Genomic DNA, 20027 nt, shown 5'->3' with positions numbered 1-20027 from the left:
AAGGACATGAACAATTGTATTTCTGGATTTATTTTCCTTTTTTTATTGTTCTCAGTAATTGATACAAAATGTACTTACGTAAGAGTACAGACTTTTTTTGACAACTTTTTTTTTTTTTTTTACTTCTTGTGACAGCAGTTTGTCACATACAAGAACAAAAAAAACAAATGTATCCGAGTAGCTTTGTATTTTTTTTTTTTTTTTTTTTTTTACAAGTGCGCTAGTTTTCATTAATGTAGCTAAAATACGGTAACCAAAATATTAGAAAAATATCTCCTGTTGATGTTTAAACCGGCGGCACGGTGGTTAGAGCGTCAGCCTCACAGTTCTGAGGACCGGGGTTCAATCCCTGGCCCCGCCTGTGTGGAGTTTGTGGAGTTTGCATGTTCTCCCCGTGCCTGCGTGGGTTTTCTCCGGGCACTCCGGTTTCCTCCCACATCCCAAAAACATGCATGAATTGGAAACTCTAAATTGCCCGTAGGTGTGAATGTGAGTGCAAATGGTTGTTTGTTTGTATGTGCCCTGCGATTGGCTGGCGACCAGTTCAGGATGTACCCCGCCTCCTGCCCGATGGTAGCTGGGATAGGCTCCAGCACGCCCGTGACCCTAGTGAGGAGAAGCGGCTCAGAAAATGGATGGATGGATGGATGGATGATGTTTAAACCTCTCTGAAAGAGGTTTGAAGGAGAAAGATGAAGGATGCGTATTCATCACGTGTGCACAGCTTGACACTTGATAATCTGCTTTACTGCCGTGTGTGTGTGTGTGCACACAGAGGAAGCAGATTTGTAGAAATAATCCTTAATATTTCATGTGTGCAGTAGCTTAGAGATCAGGAAGTAGGAGCCACACCACGTCAGCAGCTTATGATGTTTCTGATGTGTGTGTGTTTAATTCCTTCAACAGTTTGTATCCACATTTCGTCTCATGATGCACTTCAGTGTATTTATTTTTTTTTTTTAACAAATGTAATTTCTGACAGATTTAAAACAAAACCATTTAAGTAATGAGGTGTTCCTCATGTCTTCCTCTGAAAACAATAATCACACCAGCGACTTCTGCGTTAACCATCCACGAACAGGATGTGAGACGCATCTTCAAACAACAAAAGACTAACAAAGCACCATTGTACAGTACATATTTTTGTATGTAAACTTGCTTAATACTTATTCTACTTTTAATTGAATAAAACCAAAAACAGCTAAAAAAAATGGGAATGAAAAAAGTACAAAAATAAAAGAATAAAAAAAGAAACTAATTTAATTATTAATCGCATATTTTGTTAATTAAGGTCAGTAAAATGTGACACGGTAGAGCAGCAACACATCGTACACCTTCCTCAATAAATTGCTCTATTTTAGATTTATGCATTATTGTCCGACAAACGTAGAAAAATGTCTTCAAAAACATTTGTCCCAGAAATTCCTTTTTGCATAAGCCTAACAAACTGTGATGAATACATCACAAAGCTATATATATATATATATATATATATATATATTTTTTTTTTTAAACTTAAAAACCTTCAACAAGTCCTTGGTTTGCCTGTTGGTGTCACGAATGGTCGGCGACGAGCCACCGGAAGCGAGCGAGCAGTGGAAGGTGGTCCGACGAGTGGCCCAAGTTGGGCAGACCGCCGACTTGCTCCAACTCCGGCTGGCCCACCAATGACAGCCTGCCCAGCAGCTGGAGGCCCCGCCCACCAGGAAGTGACTCTGCACAGGAGGTAGGAGACGTCACATCAAAAACGACGTCTGCAACTTTTAATCTGACGATTCTTACACCTAATATGTTTTAGATACAGTTCAGTACTAAACAAACATGTACTGTTCTACAGTGTCTACAGCTAAAACACAGTTCCTGTGAGGATGTGTTGCGGGAGCGCACGCACCGCGCGGTGTGTACAGGATGTAGTCCACCATCATGGCGCAGCGCGAGTGGCACGTTGTGATGGCGGCGCGGCCGTCGGGCATCAGGCGAGGAGGGTACGATGAGCGCAGCGGCAGATCGTGCTCCAGACTCCAACTGCACACACGCACACACTCAAGATTTATACAACTTTTTGGGAAATATACAGTACAACTTTTTTCTCTGAAATATATTATTTTTACAAACACATCTTTTTTATAAACTTTTGTTGTTCTTCGCCTTTTTTTTAAAAATGAAAATATGTAACTTAATTTCCAGAAATATACAACTTTTTCCTCTGAACTTAATGACAACACTTTAAAAAAAAAAAAAAAAACTACCTTTTTTCAAAAATATGCTTTTTATTTTTTTGAAAATATGTTTTGGGGGAAAATACTGTATGAAACGTTTTTTAATATACAACAAATGTTTTTCCACAAATATACAACTATATATATATATATATATATATATTTTTTTTTTTTAAATATACAACTTAATGGGGAAGTATTCTCGGCAATTTTATTTTTTTATTTAATTTTTTTTAATATACAACTTCATTTCCGGAAATATACAACTTCCAGAAATACTGTATACAACCTATTTATTTATTTGAAAAAATATAACTACTTCCAGAAATACACAACTTCCTTCAAAATTAGGCTATCCCTTTTTATTTTTTTAATCAAGAAAAGGTTTTATTTGAAAATACTGTAGCCAACTTTTGTTGTTGTTTCCCCCCCAAAACCTTTCAAAAATATTATTTGATTTTTTTTAGAAAAAACTTTTTCAAAAATACTGCACTTTTTTAAGACTTTTTATTTTCGAAAGTACTATATCCATTTCTTTTGTGGGAATATGACTTTTCAGGAATCCAGTCTTACCAAACTCTTACCAAACTCACGTCAGCATTGAATTTTTCTCAAACTAAAACTATTGGCGGTGGCCGACTGGTTAGAGCGTCAGCCTCACAGTTCTGAGGACCCGGGTTCAATCCCCGGCCCCGCCTGTGTGGAGTTTGCATGTTCTCCCCGTGCCTGCGTGCGTTTTCTCCGGGCACTCCGGTTTCCTCCCACATCCCAAAAACATGCATGAATTGGAGACTCTAAATTGCCCGTAGGTGTGAATGTCAATGCGAATGGTTGTTTGTTTCTATGTGCCCTGCGATTGGCTGGCAACCAGTTCAGGGTGTACCCCGCCTCCTGCCCGATGACAGCTGGGATAGGCTCCGGCTCGCCCGCGACCCTAGTGAGGAGAAAGCGGCTCAGAAAATGGATGGATTAAACTATTGGCCTTATCCATGTATTTTATGCTCTCTCTCTTCTCTTGGATACGCTTAAAAGAGGAAAATATTAAAATTGATAAAAATTTCAAGAAATGTTTCTGTATTTTTTTTCATATAACTCCTATGCAGTATACACAACGCTAACTGCACATTTGTCAAACTATGAACACATTGTTAACTTTCTCAGCATTAGGGTTATTTCCAAGCAGAATTCAGACCAATTTGGAAAATGTCATTTAATGGAGGAATGACGAAAGCGTAAAAACCTTTTCAAAGCGTTGTTGGCGGCCGCTCGGTCGGCGGCCGCTCGTTTGGCGACGTCTTCAACCGACAGATGAGAGATTACTCGTTCGACTGCACAAAATGTACAGACAACAACATTGTGAGTGTTTTCCTAACACACACACACGAGTGTGCAACTTGTGACGGGGCTCACCGGTGGCGCAGGCGGGCGAGGACGCGGCGGAGGTCCAGGTGCTCTCGTACTGACACTGCCGGTTGATTCCTAACGTGGGAGACCAGATGGGATTCTCCAACAGGCGCTGACCCCGGGAGCCGTACTCCTGACCGGACACCTGCGCGGAAGCACGCATGCACACAAGCTGTAAATGTTATTATCAAGAATTCTTTGAAGAAAAATAATTAGGCAATGTATTAGCATTGCAAGGTGTACCGGTACTAGAAAAGCTAAAACTGGGAACTAAAAAAAATAAATACAAATTTGGCAACTAAAAAGTACGAGTTTTTTTTTTTTTTTTAATATTACTTTTTTTTTTATACAGTACAATTTTCCACCTAAAAAATATGAATTCAAAAAATGTTATATTGTTTTTTTAAAAAATGACTTTTTGAAAAAATGGATTTAAAAAAACAAACATTACTTTTTCCTTGCTTTTTCCTTTAAAAAGTTCTTTTTTTTAAAAGATATGGTTTGAAAAAAATTACTTTGCTCACAATTTACTTTTCAAATTTCCTAAAAAAAATTGCATTTTTGAAAGTCGAAAGTACTTTACCCCCAAAAATAAGTTTTTACTCAAAATAGATTTTTTCCCTTCATAAAATGCATTTTCATATTTTAGTCATACATGAAAGTCATACTTTTTTTATAATAATAATAATAATTTTTGGTAGGAAACTGTACTAATAATTATTTTCATATCATATTTTTAAAAGTCATAGTTTAAAAAGACTATTTTGAGAACGTCATATTATTGAAAAATGTAACTGCTTTGAAAAAAAATTTGGGGGTTAAAAAAAAGGCATAATTTGAAGAAAAAGTCATTTATTTTTAGAAGAAAATTCGGTTTTGAAAAAGTCAGTCATTTTCAAAAAGACATTTTTGAAGTCCTACCTTTTTTGTAGCTAATATAAACAAGTCTTCTCTTAAATCATACGCTGCTTTTAAAAGTCATAGAAGATTCTTTTGGTGGTTTGAAAAAAAGGCCTATTTTTTTTTGTAAAATTTAATTCTTGAGAAAGAAAAATTAAGTGTTTTTTAACGGTAATAAGTCCAAAACTTCTAATAATAATCATTGTGTAATGTGTTTCTGACCATGCCGATGGGAAGGTTTTGGTACTGGAGGTGTCCCGTCGTGAGGAAAGCGACGAGCGGACTGCACGGCGTGGAGTTGAAGTCTCCGCACAGAACCACCGGGTTTCGGGAGCCGTTCGGGGGGCGGGACGAGAGGCCGATCTCGGCCAATAGGATGGCCAGCTGGGCCAGTTTGACGTCGCCTCGCCGCGGGTTGTACAGCACGTGCGTGTTGGCCACGCACACGAAGCCGGCGGATGGGGCGGCGTCTTTGGGCTGCAGCAGGACGACCAATCCCACGTTGTCACGGTCCAGGAGGGCGTCGCCCGGCCGGAAGAACTCGACAGGATTGGACGAGAGCAGACGCAGGCGCGACGTCTTGAAAGCCACGGCGCAACCGTCCGGTTTCTTCCCCGTGCGCTTTTTGTACACACACTCGTAACCTGAAAACAACACATTTCATGCAAAATTACTATTTCCTTGCGAGGCTAAGCGGCTCAGATAATGGATGGATAAAAAATAATTGCTGAGTGCCTTGAGTGTTTGAAATGAAACAACCAAGTAAATGTTTAGTTATCCGACTACAGTAACCCCTCGTTTATCGCTGAGGTCACGTTCCCCAATAGATGAAAATCTGCAAAGTAGCAAATATATTTATTTTATTATTTCAAGGTTTTATGCATAGTACCAATATAAAATATGCATCTGAGGTGGAGATATTTTTTTTGGTCGACTTGGGGTCGCCATCCTTACGTTCTACAATGCAGTATTTGTGACTTTGAATGTGTGTGGCTTTAAAAGGCAGGGCTTGGCTTGGTGAGTGACATGGGTGACAGCGAATGAGAGCGTAGACTTGGCTGTTGTGAGTGCAGGATAGCGGCTGGCTGTTAAGTGGCTAACCCATTATAGCAGTCTGCGTCTTGAGTTACTCGGCATGACCTGTGGTCACCGGCAGCTCGTAAATGAATGTGCTTATTACGTGGTCATTTGTTACCGTTTGCTCAATAAAGACACCGGCTGTTGTGTCCATGCAGTGAGAACTGAATTCATGCACTCAAATGTAGACCTAAAAATGTTTAGCTAAATAAGCCCTTCACGTTTATGTTGTTATATTTATTGTTGTTGACAAATAAAGAAACAAAAACTCTACCTTTTCTTCCAGCAAGACATTTTGAAAACAACGTGCCAATTACTCCTTCAGGTGAAAGAAAAACTTTGATTTGTTTAAAACAAAGTTTTCTTATATAATGGCTTGTTTAAATTGACTTCTCTCCAAATTATCATTTTTCCCTAATAATAGGCCTTTTGTAAATCAAACATGACTAAAAAAAAAAAGTTTATCAAACACATGGCTTTCCCGCCTCCAAAACACATCGTAGTGTAATTCTTTTTTTTTTCCTTTTCAGTGTAGCCCTTCTACTCCACAATTGGGAATGACCTCGTGCCTGGAGAGCTGGTCTGATCTGATTTTCAAAGTGGTCCTGCTGGACTTCCTGAAGACAGAGCACCTGACGGGACAAGCACATGGGGGTCAAAGGTTACGTGCGGAGGAGGTAAGCGCAGCCTTGCGTGCGACGTGGCAATCTCACATCAGCGTCGTACTTGCTCAGCTCGGCTAGCAGGTTGGGCAGCCGGTGCGACCAGGCCAGCGCTGCCGCCGAGCAGTGTCGGTACAAGTACGAGTTGGCGTGCAGCAGCTCCTGCGACAGGATGTTGTACGACATCACCGAGAAGTCAAAAGCTCTGTCGCCCCCGCGTGGTGGTGCCATGGCACTGCAGGCTGGTGACACCTCCCAGCATCTGTGAAGCAGCGTCTCCCGACCTTTATCAAGCCAAGGGACATTTTCGACATTAGGGTTGGGGGGAACTGAAAGCACCCAACCAGACACAAATAACAAAATCATGAATAATGAAATAATATTGATCTTGTCTCTATTTCCTCACAATGTATTTTATTCGGTGTGAAATCTGGGCCTGTTAACTTTCATTCAGTTGCCAGCCGTTTTAGAAATACTTTGATTGAGCTTTCAAAACCCAGCAAATATTGGGTCATTCTGTGACAAAATAAGCAAAGAGTAGGCACTCTTCTCTCACCAGACAAAAAAGTTTGTTTCAAGATTGTTCTGTTCTTCAGTAATCAGCAGCAGAACATGGGTTAGTTCCACCCATAAAAAGTTTATAACCAAAAAGTGGAGAAAAGGAGCTTTTTGTGTTAACACACATCAAGCACAACAGTGACTTTGACGCCAATATTTTTACTATTTTTAATATTTTGACTAGAGAAATTGGAGAATATTTACTGTAGATAGGCTAGTTGTTGAGTAATTTGATCATCAATTAGTTGTCGATTAATTGATTAATGGTTGCATCTCTAGGTGTGGTAGACATGCTCACCTAGCAACGGAGCTTGATTGACAGCCAACTCCACTCCCGGCGGAGGAGGCTCGGAGGAGTTTCCGGGCTGAGAGAGGGAGCTCCTCGGCCGGCCTCCTAACATGTCCTCATCCGCGGCACTCTGCTCGGGTTTGAACCCGCAACGCCCCCTCTGAACATCTCTGCTCGGACCTTTCCCAGGTCGATTTGCGTCCCTCGAGCGAGATTCCGACCTGCCGCCTTCTTGGTTTGACTTCTGCCCTCTTTCTCTGTTTGCATCCCCATATTTTACGCTCCTCTTTTCTTCAGCAGTCCTCATGCGTTTGTAAGGAGGCTCGTGATCGCTGTGCTCCGTCATGGCGCCGGTGGAGGTGGACAGCCGGCGAGGACTGGTCCTAGTGGGCGCGAGCAGGCGGGAAGGAGAGGGTAGAACGGGGGTGAAGCAGATGAGGCCCAGCCGGCAGACGGCGAGATGTTGGGGCTGGAGGCTGGTGGCCACACTGCTCAACTGGCGAAGAAACATGACGCGCCTGGACGGAAGAGGTAGATGATTAATTCATTGTCATTGCATGGAAACATAATGTCCACAAACACCACAAGCACAATATACTGTACAGAAATTCATCTGGAATCATGTGATTGATTCGTGTTTTTGTCAAACACAAACGACATGCGTAAGATGTTTGTTAAAAAAAAAAAATACAAAATCACAATTACACAAGGAAGTTAGAAGAGGAAGAAAAAGGAAGTTAATTTCACATTCAATTGAATGATTGCTACTCCGAGCTGTAACACAAATTGTTACGTTTATAGTTTCTTTTGGTCCGGGCCAGAACGCTAGCAACTCACCTTTCACGGTCAGCGAATGAGACATAATCGGCAACAAAAGCTGAAATTCAACAAACTATTCCGAGTACTTCCAGTGCGGATAAGAAAGGTTTAATGACAGGTGTGGTTATGAAAACAAACACCGCTGAGCGTCCTCGACATTAGACGTCATCGATTACGTAAACAGAAGGCATCAGACTGTTGGTGCGTTTAGGGCTCAGGGACATTCTCCACTTACAATTTCCTGTTAAAATGTGTGCATAAAAATGATCAAGTAATTTATATAATCAACTTAAATTATCTTCTAAAGCGTTTATTTGATTAAACTAAACTAATTTATTCTAAAAAAAATATAAATAATTCTAATTACATTCGTGTTACAAAAAGTAACTGCATTTAATACAAATATTTTTAACGCAGCACCAGCAGTCGTCACTTTCCTTCAGGTCGGGTGGAACTTGTAGTTTTGTGTTCTGTTACTACCATTGAGAATCTCGTAAAAGACCTGTAAATGGACTACAAACATTTCGGTTCGGCGCGAATAGCTTCTCGGCTGGAAACAAAGTCCCGTTTATTTCATTCAAGTGTGACAATTTTGAGTAGTACCACTGTCAATGTATTTCATGTATTATCTGAATCGCGTTTACATATTAGTATCGTCGCCTTTCTCTAACAATAGGAGAAAAAAAGTCGCGAAAGAAGGAAGTTGTGACTTACGTCGACTTGAGTCTGCCAGCTAGCAGCAAAGCGAACAGGACACCGTTACAAACAATCACGTCAGCTTTCATGCAGCTACGTGTTGCATATGATCCATATCAGCGCCATGTAAGGGGGAATCGATTTTCGATTCCGTGGACCTTGTCGGACTGTCACTATGGCGAACCCCTTAGCACAGTTACCTCAAGACTGTTATTTCCGTGTAGTTTTACCTGCTTTTATGCTAATTATTTTTGATGAATCACACAATGACGTACCAAGGAAAGGTTTCTAGTATGGTTATACTTTTGATTGCCACTGGTAGAGAGCCAGTCGTTTTACAACACGTTTATTATTGTGAGTGTACTGATTGAGCTGCATCAAACTGTTTGCAATATTATGACCCTCTGAACTGTAGCCTGCATCGTATTGAATGTCTGAGATTGGGGTAACGGCAGCACAGTGCACGAGTGGTTAGCGTGTCTTGACAGTTTCACAGTTTGAGGTTCGAATCTCAGCTCAGGAGAATCCCTTTCCTGCGGGGAGTTTGCACGTTAGCCCCGAGGTCAAACGCAAAAGCCGTCAAGTGGCACTTAGCCAAAAATAGAGTCTCCCCAACTGCAGACTGCCACTCACGCCATCGGCTAATGTTGTATTTCCTTACCCTGCAACTACCATGTAAAACTTGTTGAAAATAAAGGTCTTATTGCAGAAAATCGACAAGCGCATGCGCGATTTGCTTGAGCTACCCTCATCATCTTTTAAGCCAATCAGGACCCAGCACATATTTAACATCATCACGAACTCATCACGGATGTCTTCAAACATGTCTGCTCGTTGTTTCTCGTTGACACACTGCTATTATACCTTCAATTCCGCTTGAAAGTGAGCGTGAAACGTTACAAGAGAGATGCAAAATGATGCAGAGTCCTCTAGCAATTAGAGCAGTTTGAAATGACTAATGGAACAATAGTCTTGTGCAATGACCGTTGTCAAAATGGTCCAGAGACTTCAAGAAATGTATGCAGTTTAAAGTGACTAGAAGTGTGATAATCTGGGACAATGTCAATTGTGCAAATGGTGCAGATACTTCTCAAGCACATGAGTGGCCAGTATTGGTCAACAACAGATATGCAGGGTAGCGAGACTACTACATTGAGTGAGTGCACGAATAATGTATAATTAGCCCAACAGTCTCGTCTTTTTTCTGTTCCAACAACAACTTACATTGGGCTGATGCGTACTGTTCACCCATTACTAGTGTTACTAGCACGGGTGTCAAACTCATTTTTGTCGCGGGCCACATTGTACTTGTGGTTTACCTCAGAGGACCATTATGATTGTGAATCTGCATTAATTTATAATCGCCTCATATTTGTAGTTTTGAAGTCAGAAGTCAGTAAGAATTGTTAGAATATTTTCACTTTATTTTAAAGGGTGCTTTGGTAACAACAAAAAAATGCTTGCGATATCTCAAGGTTATAAAGGTAATTAGCAATTTTGGTATTTTAGGAAGAAACAAAGTCGTTATATGTTTTCGCGGGCCACATAAAATGATGTGGCGGGCCGGCTCTGGCCCCCAGGCGTTGAGTTTGAGAACTGTATGTTTGAATAAAAAAGACAATGGAATCGGCTGTACATGCGAGAGTGTCGATACTGCAGCTGTTGCTCCTAAGACAATATTGAAACAATACAATACAGCTCCTTGGTGTTTTCATTTTACAGTATATATATATATTTTTTTTTTACTCAATTCACAAAAAATGGAGACCTCTGCTTTTGCATTCAAACTCTTCTCTTCTTCTTGTCGTCTTTCAAGTTCCATGTGCATGTGTCAAAGTGTCCAAACCTGAAGTGCACACTTACACACGCCCCGCACATACACACACCCTTTTCACATTCGCATTCGCACAAGTTAGCGTCAAGCCGTCAGAGGAGTCCAGCATGGACCTGGAGGTGCAGGTAAGAAGCACAAATATTTTTATAATGTGGCTATTATTAAATGAATAATGATTGATCATTGTTTACGCTCAACTGTGACCATTTCAAGTAATAACACACGTGCTTCAGCGCACTTAAACAAACAAACAAACAAAGACCACTTTGTTGGGAAAAACAATAACAATACACAAATAAGGAGGCTCAACTGGCATAAATACTGCAGACTTTCTTCATATGTCTCATATCTCGATACTCTTACACAGGGCCCATTAGGCAATATAGGAGTCACGGCCTCCAGGGGGTGCCACAAAATTCAGCTTTATGTTATTAAAATAATAATAATAATACTATTAATTACTATTAACGCCATCCAGCCATTCTCCATATGGCTTATCCCCAAAATGGAAAAGGTAACATTGATTGAAATGTAAAGCAATGGCCATGATAGAAAGCTCCACTGTTTTTTCTATTTTGCTTCTAAGCGTAACTCCTGAAGCTGCGAATAACAGGAATTCGTTATTCCTGTTTCCACCTACTTGCGCGGTTAAACGAACAAGGGGGATGTCACGAAACAGAACGCTAACTGAAGGTACACACAACAAATAAGTAGCGCACACACAAGTACTATTACACTACAAGAAAACACAAACAACAACTAACATTAATGATAAAACACAGAACAGGTAATTAGGTACAACTACATGCAATCTCGATGTCTGTTTGTTGATGCCGGGTTTCAACCAGAGTGAAACAGGTTTGGGTGAATTGCTCAGACCTGGAGAGCTGGCACAGAAATGACAAGCTAAAGACGACACGCCAAACTTTTTAAAAGAGGCCGGACACATTTTTCATTTTACGATCGAAGCACGAGCTGGACAATATTGCAAATGTATTTTATTCAAAACCTAAATACAACTGAACTGTACTTAAATATGGGGTGTACTTGAAAAGTAATAAATGGACTGCACAGAACTTAAACATGTTTTAAACTAGCTACAATCTTCATTCCAATACTTTTAAATGTATATCATGTTTTAAATGTAAGTTTTATTTAATTCCGAGATTCTTGTACATACCACTAGTGGGAACCTGTGGACACCTAGTGATACTTGTACCACACTGTGAGAATCCCTGATCTAGTATCATTGCATAATTGCCTGATCATTTTTGTTTTGGGAAAAATAAGAGAAGAACACAACCAATTCAACAAACAAGAAGAGTCCAGTTGCCTCAATTCAGCCTTTCACTGATTACCTGAATGACTGACAATCTCCACAGACATAAAGAAATACATCTTTAGCAAACACATTTCTGTTTTATTGATATTGCGACTGTAAGCAAAAAATGACTTAGGACAGAGTAGTGTGTACCTAAGGAGGTTCAACTGTATTGAATAAATGTATCCATTTGCCTTCCACCTTGGTTATTTGACTTGGAGTAATGATTAACTGTACATTTCTATTAAGCCTAAAGGCAAACAAGTTATGTTTATATGATGCTGTTGCTATTTATTTGTTCATAAACATTCCTGAATCCAACACCAGCCCTTTCATTTCGGTTCTCTTGGTTGGTGTCATGCATGACTGAACAATTATCCCCCCGCCCCCCACAAAATGTAATCTTAAAACACATCATCGAGACTTGAGACTTCCTTGCAACTTGCACATACTGTGTTTTGACCCCCTCCCCCGACACACACACACCTGTGTTGTAATGCAGTACAACCTGCTTGAACACAAAGTGGCTGGTCGAGGCGTGTCACACGCATCTGATTCCTTCTTTGTCGATTGGTTGTACACAATAATGTCTAATAATATCCAATCATCATCACAATAATAATGATGTGTCACGAGCGCAGATCGAGGAGATCGCGTCATTGGCCAAATTCGGAGACCTGATCGAGTTCTCGTACCCGATTGGCTACTCGCACTGGGGCGTGTACGATGAGGACGGTCATGTGATCCACTTTGCTGTCGCAGGTGAGCGGGAAGTGCATTTTGCTAATAGCATTCTTATACACACTCTGAGTGTCAAGAGTGTCAAGTCCCTAAACGTGTCTGACTTTCAATGTGTTGGCATTATGCTCTCCATCATAATCGACGCAACATGCCGAGATACACCACCTAATCTTTATCTTCTACCTAAAATCTGTGCTGATGTCGAATCCAAAGCGATGCAACGGCGTTATCTACAAGTGTTTCGAGTTACATTTTCATTTGAATCTCTTAAAGACGTTTGTAAACCTCCTGTGTGTTGTGCAGATGAGGGCCAGATGATGAACCACGTCCGCACTTCCATCCAGTCCATGTTCCCGCTCTGCGGCGACCTGTTGCTGGGCGCCACCCGCATCCGCCGGGTGCCGCTGGGCGAGGTCACAGTTCCCAGCGGCGTCCACATTCTGGTTAGCAACAACCGGCACGCTTTCACGCCATCCTCACCCGAGGAGATGAGGCGGCGGCGCGACGCTCTGGAGGACGAGGAGCTCACCTACAATCTCTTCTCGCTCAACTGCGAACACTTCGCCACATTCGTGCGATACGGGAAAGCTGTCTGCAACCAGGTAGCCTGCTCACCGGGTCGCCTTTCGCTAAGCTAAGCTAACATAGCAGACACATCACAAAGCATACATAACAAAATCATGCTAGCACTTAAAATACTAGTAAGTATGATGCCTCATGTTAGTAGCATTTCTGTTAATGAGCTAACAACAGCAAGCCTTTACTTGATGGTAAATACAAGATGCTACGCTTACATAGCATAAACATCACAACACAAACGTGAAAAACAATATTCAGGATCAACACTGATATCTCTGTAATGCAATCATTTAACAATACAAACATAGGAACCAGGAGCGAGCCTTGTTAGCATAGCTTGTTATGCTGGCTAGTGTCATGGAAACTAGCTACCAGGCCTCACGTTGAAGCGACTTGACGTCGACTTTGCTACTGCGTAATGACAGATGTAGCTTGAGATCGTGTGTTTGGAGGCACATGACGTCATCAATGAGTCAACGTCGACTCAACTGTCATCACCGTAGCGTCAACTACAAAAAAGTCGTTTAACCCCTAGTTAGTAGCATAACGTTAGTATTGACATTACTTAATGGCTAGTAAACTATACAAGATGCTAAGCTAACATTGCCTACACATTACAATGCAAAAGCGAAAAATTATATTAAGGATTGACACAATTGCTTTTTGCGATTACAATCATTCCAAAGTAAAAACACACTACAATACAATCGCAGCTAGCAGGAGCTAGCACCCATTCTCATGTAGCCATTTTTCACAACTTGAAAAGACCGAGCCGTATTTCTGGCAATGGGGATGATGATGTGCAAAGAGCCCATTTTGATGGCTAAAAAACAATAAATGAATACATTATATTATTTATGAACTCTGACATGCCATCCCTCAACTTTCCAGATTCCGACCAAGCCCAAAAACAAGGAGACCATGTCAGCCACCAAAACCTTCCAGGACATAGTTGTCTCAAAAGCGACCAACAAAGACCCTTCCTAGTCACACACACTCTAAACTCGTATAAACTTGTCTACAGTTATAATAATAATAAATCTGCTGACTTTGTTTTTTTTTCTTTTTAATTTGTGAAGCAAATGGTGGGGCAGTGACCACCAGATCCAGCAGATGAAGCTGTAGTGAAATAAAGCTGGCTGTGCTCTCATGTGCTTCTGTTTTTTTTTTTTACTGCCCCCTACAGGACTGGAGTGGAACACGTGACGTTTAGGCTTGTTTGGCCTTGGCAGAGGTTCTTGTATTTTGTGTGTGTGTGTCAGTGGAGTGTGCACCTAATAAAGTGGACACTGTGCATATGTTAAAGTAACCAGCAGCCTTTGGAGTCTGCAAACTTCTGCCATTGTTTAAAGTGCCTCTGATTAACCTCAAATAAAGCGCAGATGTTCTAGTAGGCTTTTCTTGACTTTTTGTTTTTTTGCTTTCTAGCAGAAGCCTGAAATTTTTGTGCCATCACTAACAGTTACATCCCAGACACTCTCTTCACTCTTATCAACAGCCTCCCCAGCACGGTCGTCCTCTCCATCCCCGATGAACTGGTTACTCACTACAATAATAATCTCCATTACCTCCTCAACACACTTGCTCCATTTAAAAACAGATGTGTAGCCTTCACCACGACTGGACCCTGTTTCACCCCTCCACTGCAACAATTAAGATCCAGAGGTCGTCAATTTAAAAGCCTCGTCAAGAAAACCGGACTCGCTATACACAAGGACACGTATAATCATCATTTAAACCACGACAAAGACTGTTGAACTCAAGCCAATACTACGCAACCCCTAATCCATAAAAACAATGGATTATTGCAACTCTCACCACTCTTCTCCAGAACTCTGTTTCCCGTATTATCATGAGGACCCCCTCCACTTACCACATCACTCCATCCCGGCAACGACTCCACTGGCTTCTTGTCCAATACAGCATCAGCAAATACTGATCTGCACCTTGAAGGCCATCAATAACCTCGCCCCGCCATATCTTGCTGACCTCTTTCACGTTGCCATACACTCCCGCTCTCTCAGATCTTTGTCCTCCATCCACCTCATCGTCCCTTCAGCCGCTCTGCCCCCCGTCTTTGGCATCCACTACCACCTGAAACACAAACTTATTAACCCTCTTCAAATCCAAACTCATGCCACAAATTCCGCACTGCCGATTCTAACATTTCCCATATCATTTGCCATTTTAATTGATGTTTTAAGCTTTGTTCTTTTTATTGTTATTGCTTGATTTCTTTTAACTATGTTTGTATGGTGACCTTGAGTGGCTTGAAAGGTGCCTATAAATAAAATGAATTATTATTAACTGCTCCTGGAACTGTTCATAAGTCCCTCCACCTTGACTAAGGCGTACATGATGCTGTCACCAGTGCTTCACTGGCAGGTACCACATTATCTCACTTGTTTATTTTGACTTCCTCTTTTCGAATTCCCCCCCCCCATTGAGTTGTAAAGGTTATAGGTCACATTAATGGTGGAAAAAGTTTTGAAGGAATTTATCTTGGTCTCATTTTTCCATTTGAGGAAAACCTGGCATTTGAACAGCGGCGTGGAGACTTTTTTATCTTTAATGTTTGATGCTGCGACTTAATGTGTTGTTAGAAGCTTGTAATGCAGTCCAACCTGCTTGAACACAAAATGTCAGACTGACGAGCTGGTTGGTAGGTTGGGGCATGTCACCCGCATCGTCTTCCTCCTATTTTCGTTGTACACAGTAATGTCTAATAATAAATAAAGAAAAATAATAGTAATAAAGAAGGGGGGGAAAAGTAAATAGATGTCCCCCCCTTAAAATGGTTTATATTTGCCTATAGATGGACGACTTGTCTAATTGATACTCCTCAATTTACTTGTTTTTGTTTTGCACCACGATACCACAAGATGGCGCCAAAGTAATACTTTTGATTGCTTTGGCCTGAGCACAGTAACAGTGACAAGGTGACATTTAATTTTTTTTTTTTTTTTACAAACAGGTAATAGGTTCCCCAAAAATCTGCAAATAGGTGATTTCGCTACACCGAAAAAAATCAATAGGATTCTTGATCTGACAGAGTGAAAGAAATGAGATTTTTTTTCGACAACGGAAAACAATTAACGTTTGTGGCACGCTTTTGTCAACATAACCCAAGGATACAAATAGAGACAGTTTGGTAGCGTATTTAATCGACATTGACTGACGACCAGTCCATTGGGGGCAGGGACCCAAGCGATGCGTCATTGGCCCCCACCTAATGTGCAGTACCGCCACCTACAGTACTGGAGTGGAACGCATCAGAGGGAAATGTTGCAGAATGTATGGCCTTGGCAGAGGTTGCAATAAAGTGCTCACGCATACCTTGAAAAATGTATTCCACAAACATGGACTCGGTCATTATAAAAACTTTATTAAGATGAAAATAAGCCGTCAAACAAACAGAAGAGCACACTTCCTGTCGCTCAGCTTCTGTTAACACGGTAAAATATTGTAATACAGTTCATCAAAGTACAAAGATTGTGTGAGAGACAAAACATGCACAGCGACGACACACAAGAAGGGTTCATCACCTCACTTCATGTGCAATCTTCTCTCACAGTCCACGATGATATGCATGTTCTACACAAGCCTGCTCGTGCTTACCCAATACGCACACGTTACCCAATCTGCCAACAAGAGCGTGTGTACACTGGCCCCATCTTTGGAAGGGATCTATGGTAAACCTTTGGTGACAAAATAAATAAAAATTAATTAAGTCTAATTTTTGAGAATTGTTTTTAAATTGTATTTTTTATTTTAAGAGCATATCGCCTAGCCCTATTAAGTGTAGTTGTGTGCGTGTGCGGTTTGGGTATGGCCCACTACACACCAATCAAGTAAGTCGCTATCAAGCTTTGGTACCACAAGATGGCGCCAATGAAAACCAAACATACTTGCTTGAAATTTCAAGTGTGTGTTATGCTGAGAAGTGCACGTTAATAGACAACAACAAGCTGACGTGTGCTTTGTGCAAACAATACACTAATACACTAGACACAACTTTAGGTACATCTGCAACACAAATTGTTGTTGTTGTTTTTTTTGCCTTGTATTGATCCCGGGGGATAAGCACGTCAGAAAATGGATGGATGGATGTGCACTTAATGTTGTGTCTGTTGGGTGTAGCCAAACAATAAATAAACAACAGAAGAGTTTTAAGGTGCACTTGGTGTCTTTTGTCCACAAAGCAGTCATGGCTCACAGGTGATAGAGTGGTCGTACATTTTCAGAAAAAATAGGACCTTATTCCTGTAATAATACAGCTTTTGTTCTATGAAAAAAACTTAATTGATGTAAGGATGTCAGATTTGTCAGATGTGACGATAGGTCACCATCATATGAGAGCGTTTAATTGGCCTAAAGCAGAGGTTAGTATGTCTTATTGGCGTGCCAGTGCCCATATATAGATCAAAGATAGATTTATTTTTTTTTTTTTAAATGATAAGACGTGAACTAGAAAATTCCCGGGGGAATTTTGAACGGGCCTGCTGACTCTTGCACGTCTGAAAGCCAAATTTGCGCAGCTTGATAAAACTCATGTGGTCGCTGGTATCCCGTTCATTTTCAATCTGACGTATTTTCCTAATTTTGGGGGGTAATTGCGTCAGAATGTTTCAAAAAACAATTCCGATCCGAGTTCACGAACCCCCAGTTTGAGAGCCCCTGCACTATCCAAGTGAAAGCCCAGTTCCCACAGCAGTCAAGTCTTGAGGCTTTGGAGCAAACGGACCGGCGCACGTTTTATGCGAGGGGAGCCAGATCTCGTTCCGGCGGGCGAGTTTGGGGCGGGTCAGGAGAAGGGGACGTCCCACCGCTGCGTGGAGGCGCCCAGCTCGCACGGGCTGATCACCAGCATGCGAGACGAGTCCAGCCCGTCCAGCGCCATGGCCGAATCTAGGCAGAAGCGAGACGGCGCGTGCTCCAGGTGGGTGCCCGACTTCTGCCAGCGCTGAGGGGGCAACACGAAATATACGGGTTCAAAGAGACTTCCTGTATTACAAGAAGTAAGCTTACGTGGGCCACATACAACTTGTGATGAATTACAACTGATCGAGATGATTCTAAAAATACTTGAAATGAGCAGACCTCGATTTACATTTGAAAGCTTTTATATCTCTATATCACATTTATATTAGGGCCCAACCGATATGGATTATTTGAGGCAGATGCCGATTCAGATATGTGGCAGAGTAAAATTCTGATAATCGATTAATCGGACAATTAATAAAAAAAATAAATATAAATACAATTATTGTTTTTGGTTCCTGAACAAAGATATGAATTACAGGCAGAACAAATTAGTTGTGTACTTATCTTTGTCTTATGTTTAAATGTGCTAATGTGTGTTTAAAAAAGATTTGAAAAGGGCTAATATCGGCTGATTAATCGGTCGAGCCCTAATTTATATCTTTATATAATACTAATTCTGGAATTTTCCTCAAGGAAACAATGTTTCTACCTACTTACCCTCACACCGACTTATCCATCCATCCACAGTGGATATACAAAGATCTACACACCCTTGTTAAAATTTATATCCACTCTATCCATCTAACTAATAATAGTTTGCTATTCACTTATTACCCATCTTTCGTGTACAGCTGTTACATTTGTAAGAACTTGAAGCAAAGAAATGATTTTATGCATTTGTTTTTACAATTAGTTATATTTAATCACGCTTTTTACCATCTTAATCATCATTGTTGTCATTCATTTAAGAAAAGCAGATTCCTTTAAATCACAGTGGTCAAACTCAAGGCCCGGGGGCCAAATCTGGCCCACCAACTCATTTTATGTGGCCCGTGAAAGCATATCATCTGTGTCAACTTTGGGATTTGATTCTTGCTCAAATTCTCACATTTAATAAATAGTATTGTTCAGCTATTGCAAGCATTTTCTGTTTACAGTAACTAATTTGAACAAACTATTACCCTTGACTTCTGATTTCAAAACTAGGTATCCATCAATTTGTTGTGTGTATGTAATAGCATTATGAGGTGACTAAACATTTATATGGTTTCACAGTCAACGGCCCTCTGAGGGAAACCGTGACTACAATGTGGCCTGCAACAAAAATGAGTTTGACACACCTGCTTTAAATGATCACACTTCTATCTATATATATATTTTTCACATTACTGTAGCTATATATTTTCATTTTTCTTTTGTTTACATCAATGTTTAAATTTTGTCAGATACTTTACTAATGGAATATACACTTTTGCAAGTAGTAGTACTACTGTAATTGACGTTTTATTTTTAAGACAATTTAAAGTTATTAGAATTACTTGTGATTTCCACATGTGAACACTCGCTGGAGCCAAATTCATTAGGAGTCCCATTGAATGTGTTTGTGTGTAGATATTTTATATACGTGCGTGTGCATTAGTCAAAGCTGGAAAAACAACGCAGCGGATAAAATCAGACATGATTATCCAGTTTTGGTCTCGCAATGGCTTCCAGCGGGCTCTTTTCTTGCCATGCACCAAACAATGAAAACCATTTTCCTGATGTGTGTTTCTTAGTAGGTATTAAAGTCATGTCAAATTACTTTTTTTTTTTTTAAACTCAGCATCGGAAAAGTGGCTAAATTGTCAACACTGGTTGTGCTTTTGTAAACTAGCTCCACCCTGTTTGCACCCATGTTAGTGGAAGGCGTGCACAACAGCGAAGCTACAATGGAGGCCTAAACAAAAAAGAAAGAAGTCCTGACAAATAAACTCATTAATTGATCAAATCAATTAATTGGCCAGCCCGATAACGAGGTGAACAAACACGACAAAACAGGAAAGTGAACATATATATATATGTGAGAGTGCGTGTGCAGATAAAATAAAACGCAGCGCAACCGAATCAGAGCGTGAGTGTGCGACCACGTGTGAACTGCAGCGCACGCCTGCCAGAGTGGAGCTTT

General features: G+C 40.8%; 3 protein-coding genes across 11 annotated transcripts in view; 1 reads left to right on the top strand and 2 right to left on the bottom strand.

The window, feature by feature from the left end:
* Nucleotides 1-245: 245 nt before the first annotated feature.
* On the bottom strand, nt 246-8811 carry angel2 (angel homolog 2 (Drosophila)). Of its 6 annotated transcripts, none has more exons than XM_061753634.1 (10): nt 8643-8806; nt 7119-7627; nt 6314-6546; nt 6163-6232; nt 4746-5167; nt 3630-3768; nt 3511-3547; nt 3460-3480; nt 1892-2025; nt 246-1715 (listed from the first exon to the last, which is right to left on the bottom strand). In XM_061753634.1, exons 1-10 carry the CDS (start codon nt 8711-8713, stop codon nt 1555-1557), a joined length of 1797 nt encoding a protein of 598 aa, XP_061609618.1. In that variant the 5' UTR covers nt 8714-8806; the 3' UTR covers nt 246-1554. The 6 variants fall into 6 exon arrangements, with proteins under 6 accessions (XP_061609618.1, XP_061609616.1, XP_061609615.1 ...); XM_061753632.1 differs by having other exon boundaries at nt 246-606; nt 1524-1715; nt 3460-3547; nt 8643-8804; XM_061753631.1 differs by having other exon boundaries at nt 3460-3547; nt 8643-8804.
* A 1625-nt stretch (nt 8812-10436) lies between these two features.
* LOC133468132 (phospholipase A and acyltransferase 1-like) lies at nt 10437-14492 on the top strand. 2 transcript variants are annotated; one of them, XM_061753640.1, is made up of 4 exons: nt 10437-10583; nt 12421-12541; nt 12824-13122; nt 13991-14492. In XM_061753640.1, the coding sequence occupies exons 1-4, from the start codon at nt 10566-10568 to the stop codon at nt 14084-14086; spliced, it is 534 nt and encodes a 177-aa protein (XP_061609624.1). In that variant the 5' UTR covers nt 10437-10565; the 3' UTR covers nt 14087-14492. The 2 variants fall into 2 exon arrangements, with proteins under 2 accessions (XP_061609624.1, XP_061609623.1); XM_061753639.1 differs by having other exon boundaries at nt 10441-10583; nt 14286-14492.
* Nucleotides 14493-16463: 1971 nt separating this feature from the next.
* galnt14 (UDP-N-acetyl-alpha-D-galactosamine:polypeptide N-acetylgalactosaminyltransferase 14 (GalNAc-T14)) overlaps nt 16464-20027 on the bottom strand; it is an 80077-nt gene continuing 76513 nt past the window's right edge. For all 3 annotated transcript variants that reach the window (XM_061754352.1, XM_061754354.1, XM_061754353.1), the window contains one exon: nt 16464-18062. In XM_061754352.1, the coding sequence (XP_061610336.1) occupies nt 17904-18062 (159 nt within the window). In that variant the 3' untranslated portion in view covers nt 16464-17903. The remainder of the gene's footprint in view (nt 18063-20027) is intronic.

This window comes from Phyllopteryx taeniolatus, chromosome 18, assembly GCF_024500385.1.
Source record: "Phyllopteryx taeniolatus isolate TA_2022b chromosome 18, UOR_Ptae_1.2, whole genome shotgun sequence".
NCBI classification, from domain to species: Eukaryota; Metazoa; Chordata; class Actinopteri; order Syngnathiformes; family Syngnathidae; genus Phyllopteryx; species Phyllopteryx taeniolatus.
The sequence above is the reverse complement of the archived record's forward strand: the minus strand, read 5'-3'. Positions and strand labels throughout refer to the sequence as shown.